The 6,084-nt window shown below is 44.8% G+C and overlaps 1 protein-coding gene across 2 annotated transcripts; it reads right to left on the minus strand.

Annotated features, from left to right (window-relative positions):
* foxj1a (forkhead box J1a) lies at positions 1-5,351 on the minus strand. Of its 2 annotated transcripts, none has more exons than XM_055510955.1 (3): positions 4,674-5,351; positions 3,528-4,170; positions 1-2,663 (listed from the first exon to the last, which is right to left on the minus strand). In XM_055510955.1, the coding sequence occupies exons 2-3, from the start codon at positions 4,083-4,085 to the stop codon at positions 1,797-1,799; spliced, it is 1,425 nt and encodes a 474-aa protein (XP_055366930.1). In that variant the 5' UTR covers positions 4,086-4,170; positions 4,674-5,351; the 3' UTR covers positions 1-1,796. The 2 variants fall into 2 exon arrangements, with proteins under 2 accessions (XP_055366930.1, XP_029015874.1); XM_029160041.3 differs by having other exon boundaries at positions 3,528-4,143; positions 4,674-5,350.
* Between the last annotated feature and the right edge of the window lie 733 nt (positions 5,352-6,084).

Consider the following 6,084-nt stretch of genomic DNA (forward strand, 5'->3'; position numbering starts at 1 on the left):
TGGCGTAAAACATGTTTTTATTGTCAAGGAAAAGCAAGAAGTAAAATAAAAACATCAAAGTAAAAGAACAAGTACAGTGTCTCCAATGTTACAGAACCGATCATGAGCTACGGATTCATTACTGTGGTACTGAGAAAAGCTAATGCTGTTGCTTCGTCACCCGTCCAAAGTGTATTCGCATCTTCTAATACACACAAGAGTGAATGTAAACTACATGAACAGACAGACCACAACTGGATGTACAACAGAACAAGCATCACTACACGTTGATTCCACTTGCACATATTTTAGAGGAATTACTGCATCTGTGTTAAGTCTTTACTCGTCTTAATGGAGAATTCGGTTTAGATCGTCTGTATCTGTATCCAGACATTTCCTCAAATACTGCCACTCTGTTGAGCCCGACGTGTTGTTCTTGGCACATAGAAGGTCAGGTATTCATTGACGAGGCGCTGTGGCCTGTTTTTAAACGCTTTTATTCTTAATCGTTTTTCTGTTGGAGAATTTCGCCTCGAGCTGTTTCGTGTCTGTCTCACCTTTTGCGCCATGAAGCTCACTGAAGGACCGAAGAACGTGGTTAGTAAGTACTACAAGGAATATTTTCATTTGATATGAGACAAAACAAAACGCTCTGTTATATTTTTTCAATAAATATCTACATTACCTGTGTAATTATTGTTAAAGTAAGTAAACTAGACCTAATTATTTTAGAAAGATGCCTACAGAGAAGAATTAGTCCTAAAACCGTTAAAAACACTCCTACACCAAATATCATTTGGCAAATATGTCAGTGCTACTGCCACAGTTTCTCCACTCACGTTAAACTGTCCCCAGCAGCACATGTGTGCTACTGTTTCAGCCCTTGCAGTGAAATGAATCTTTCCACAGCCTCGGCCGTACTCAGCCAGAGCTTTGTCTTAAACCAAAATGATTTGAAACCCCCAGTATTTGACTAAATTAACATTATGAACACACATGTACACAGCGTAAACAGTGACTTCATCCCCAAAGCAAGTTGAGTCAGCAGTAATGGACTGCAACCAGTAGTTATTTGACATCTGTGTATTGGGATATAACACATTTACCATGTGGTCAAATCAAATCTGCTGGTAATTACAGTTTAAACAGTGTTTGAACAGTGAATGAAACCTTATCCAGAGGTACATGCTAATAAATGTATTAGCATTACCAAAAAATGAACCTGATAACTTGACTGACAAAAATCCATTTCCAAGTGCGTAAACCAAGAATATTTTACATTGAGCCTCACATTGAGACGCAACCATAAAGCAAAAAGCTTCATAATCCACTTGTTTTCAGTTCTACGTGTTCTAAGGTCAAAGCTTCAATGCTGCAGGGCATTCGGATAGCTCTTTATTTAACGTAATACCGAGAGTGGTCACAGAGACAAACTGCAAGACAAAGGGTAGAGCTTAACAAGTCACACACGTTCAGTAATATGTTTACTAACCATGATTTAAACGATTTACAGTCCTGAGATCAAAAATACCAGAAGTAGGTAAACAAAGTACAGGAGCCCAGGGGTCGGAGCTCGCCAGCTCATGTTCAGGGATCAGTCAGTATAACAGCACAGACTCAAACTTCTTCTCTGCGGTGCCCCACTCTGAGGTTGAGCTTGTCTCACTTCCTCGTTCACCCAAAGTGATGACGTGGGTTCGATGATGTGAACTGCTGCTGTACACTGTGGCATCTTGCGAGTTCATGTATGAATCATATAAAAGAGTCTTGTACTTCCCAGTAGCGTTGCAAAGGGGTTTTACTGCAGAAGCCATTCCTCAAAGGAGGGTGTCAATCCGGGCACTGGGGTCAGCGCCTAATGACTCGTCGAGGTCAAACAGCTGGTCCAGGTTGACGTTGGAGCTACAGAGGAAGTCGCTGCGGCTGTGTTCCTCCTCTTCGGGCCAGGGGCTCTCCAGGAAGGCCGTGGCTAGGAAAGTCTCCTCGTCAAAGTCTGACACGTCGCTACTCCTTTGTGTCTCCACCAGCACGTGGACGTCCGCCATCCCCGCAGGGGCTTCGACAGGCGAGATATGGGTTCCTCGCACTGTCAGGTGCTCATCTTTCAAGATAGGGCTCAGAGGTTCCCCGCCCTCCAACGTGAGATCTCCGTTGAGGGCTGAGTCCAGCAGGGCGTCCCAGTCAAAGTCCCCCTTCAGAGGTCCTATGTCCTTGTGCTCGTCAACAGGGAACAGCGGAGAGCTGGAGCGCCGGGGAGCTTTGGTGATGCCATTTCTGTAGCCCAGTGATTGTTTCCTCTTGTGCCCACCTCTTCCCCTAACAACCGGCCAGGCCCCCAGCATGGTCCCCTCAGCCAGATGAGGGTCCCAATTCTGGTCAGCCCCAGTTGCCTCCTCGAACTCCTGGAGGAGCATCTGGGACTCTGGGTTGACGTACAGGCCCACCTGACTTCCTGTGGGGCCGCGAGGAACTCTGGCCTGGGGCTGAAGGTTCACCCTGAGCCTGTTCTGCAGAGCTGGGTTGATCTGGACCGGAGGCAGCCGCCTCTTTTTGTGGGCACCGTTCAGGAGGCGCTCAGCGTACTGTGGGTCGATCTTCCAGAAACCGCCCTTCCCTGGCTCGTCCTTCTGCCGCGGAACCTTGATGAAACACTTGTTGAGCGACAAATTGTGTCGAATGGAGTTCTGGAACGCAAGGATGCAGAAGATCACAGGTTAGCTCACATGCTTAACTTGGTATTATTTAATCCTCCATTTAGTTTTTCATTCCATCCATTTAACAATTAGCAAAAATTCAGCTTTGATTGTAAATAAGAGATGTGGATTTGCATGACCTGAAGGTTTTGTACTTTGGCTTTAAGAAACAGCTATGCTTTCTTAAACTTGATATCAAGCCTCGATGTAGCTGAATCGCCTTCTTTTAGAACGGAAGTTCAGATGGCTGAGGACCATATGTCACATTCATGCACCGTGTACCCTTTCTTTCATCCGGCCCCCTTCACCAAAGTCTAAATAGAGAAGTGACCCAATGACCTTTGTTAAATATTATCTGCCCCATGCACTAGCTTACAATAACAAAGTGCTCTGAAATGTGCAAGCCAGACTCTGAGGCACAGGAGTACAGCGAACCGCTTCATCAATGATTTATCCAACAAAATTAAACTTTTCTTTAAAATTCCTTCCCTCCAAGGGGGAAATCTGATTACTGTTTGTCCAAACTGAAACCAAAGGGCCCAAAGGCGGTGTTGAGCAGATTAAAGACACAAATGTGATTTTCTATTGGGGTTTTGTGAAATTGAAGAAAGTATTTTAGGCCTCTGGAGTTATTAATTAAACACACAGCTAAGTCGCTAAAACAGTGGCAGCTTGCCCAGACCTCTCATGTTCCTCTAAAATGGACTCTGTTGTTTTTATAAATCACAAAATCCTTTGTGCTGGTGTGATTTAGAGGACAAAAATGTAACGATGATTATGAAAGGAATACATTTTTACACGCTGTAAATGTGTGCGATAACACAGGAGTGGGCAGGGGCTGGTGTGCGCTCCTACCTGCCAGGTGGGATCAGCGTGGCGGTAGTAACAGAAGTTGTCCGTGATCCACTTGTAGATGCAGGACAGGGTGATCTTGGTCTTCTTGCTGGCCTGCATGGCCATGCAGATGAGGGTTGCGTATGAGTAGGGCGGCTTGATGTGCGCGTTGGTCTTGTAGTCCACCTCATCGGGGCAGTGACCGTACGCCACGACGCCGGGGAGCGCCTGCATTCGGCTGTAGGCCGCCGCCGTGGGCTTCCCCGGGGTCAGGGGCATCCCCATGGAGGCGGGGTCCCCGGCCAGAGGCGAGGCTGGAGCGTCGGAGCCCGTGTGCTGGTGGCCGAACAGGTGCGGCTGTTGGGCCTGTTGCGGCACGTTGGCACCGAGAATGGAGAACTCCTGCAGCCACTGCAGGCTGGTCAGGCTGTCGTCCAGGTTAAAGGAGCTGTTGCAGCAGCTGTTGTTGTGGTTTATGACACTGTCCCGTTCCTCAACCTGCGCAGCGGCGGATACCACCTCCTCCTCCAGCATCACAGAGCCGTCGGGCCAAGAGTCGGTACAGCTCAGAGACAGCATGGCTCTCTCCCCTCCGTCACCCTAGACCCGTCTCGTCTTCTCCTCCTCCTGCCAGCCCCTGACAGGACCGAAATTTTACACCCAACTTCAACAAAGTGCGAAGACGAGACAATGATGACCATATTTCAAAACAAAGACCTTGTATATGTAAAGTGAAATAATTGCATATTTACACAAGACCCTGTGGTATTATAATCGCTCCAATGTCTAGGTATTTAGAGCATTTGGGATCTAAATTATTTTTAAAATCTAAATTTCCCGGCACACCGAGACTTTTTTCCGCCCCGGTCTTAGAACTTTCCTGAAAACCCCCAAAGCGCACTGGACGCACCATGGAGCGTGCGTCATCTCCAACGGAATGTAAGCGGAATTTAAACCCACAAACGTTTAATAAGAGCCTTTGCAAACAAGCCTACGATAGAGTTTACAGAACTCTGTAATTATCTGAAAAAATATGATGCAGGTAATACGCACACTTGTTCATGCGTAAAAGGCATCCCCTCGGTTAATTGAAGTTCTTATGTTCATAAGAAAGTTTGTTCCTTCAAAATGTAGTTTTAATTTTTGACCAAATCAATCTAAACTCACCTTTTAGCGGCTGTGCGACGCTGCAAACACGTTTAAATCCCCAAACGAAAAGCACCAATTCAGCCGCACCGTGTTTCCAATGCACCTGTTGTCAGCTTAAAACTCAGAAGGAAAGAATGAGTAATTCTCGTGGATTTGGTTGTACGCTGTGTTGGACACGTCTTCTGCTCCGCGGAGGCTGTTTTATAAGGGATGTCAGCGGGCTGCAGGATCTGTCTGGGAGACAGTTTAATACCTGGTGCAGGAGGTTTGTTCAGCAACCATAGAAACGCTACACCCCCTTGTAAACAGCTTCTCGCACTTCTATTGGCCCACGCGTTTCTATAGCGCTTCGTTTCTAATCACTCTCTAGTCAACTGAGGCTATTCTCAAGGTTCTCAAACTAAGGCCTGAGGACAATCCAGTGGACCTGCTGGCACCTTTTTTTCAGGATCAGTTTCTGTGTACTATGAATGAAGGTATTTTATTTTTTTTTTCAGGGTTAGGGGGTTTGACTGTACTAAAACATTTATATTACCAAAGTTGCAACTTGCAGACTTTTCTAAACTCTTAAGGAAAATATTGTGGAGTTTTATTTGAAAATATTGTTCGTATGAAAAACACAATCACTGTTTCAGAATAAACCAATTTTGATGTGTAACATAATATGGTTGTTTCTTCTTGTTAAAACATATAGTTTTATTTTAATACAATTAAATTCACCAAAAAGAGATTTTGTCTTTCTATCTTTCTATCTGTCTATCTGTCGATCTAAATTGGAGTAGAGCGATAAAGGTGAAATTTGGCACAAATAAGACAGTGTCAGATTTTTGTGTTTTTTGTCTTTTACACGTCTACAAAGTATATTTGTATATGCTGAATATTTGATTGCCAATAGTTCAAGGACATTTATCTGATTTTATGTCTGAGCTCATAATGCTTCTGTACGTTTAAAAGCAGGGTTGTTTAATAGAACACTAGATGTTTTCACTGTAGAGAAGGATCTGTGTTCTTCCCCCTCTGGCCTGCTGATCATAATAAAAAGGTACACACAGTTCTGGCAAAATCCTCCCTGAATTTATAAAATCAGCAAGAAACTAAAGGTTGGACACAGTTTGGACCTACAGGGAGGAGCGTGTGTGAAGGAATGTACTTTTGTTCATAAGACCAAAAAGGAGAGAAAGTCAAAACAAAAAGATCTGGCCCCCTCAACGTTCTATTAGTGTGGCTGAGTGGTTTCCTGAGGCCCCTCACACAGGCAACTGTAAAGCAATAAAAAGGCTGCCTCATCACTGCAGTCTACTGTCTGACAATTACTTTTATTGGCTCAAACACTGCGCTCATGCTCATACTGTCATTGAAACGGACAGAGCAAATATCTGTGTGTGAGCACATCATCCAGTTGACTGTCTTAAAGAATAATGATGCATAT

The sequence above is a fragment of the Betta splendens genome, chromosome 8, assembly GCF_900634795.4.
Source record: "Betta splendens chromosome 8, fBetSpl5.4, whole genome shotgun sequence".
Classification (NCBI taxonomy): Eukaryota; Metazoa; Chordata; class Actinopteri; order Anabantiformes; family Osphronemidae; genus Betta; species Betta splendens.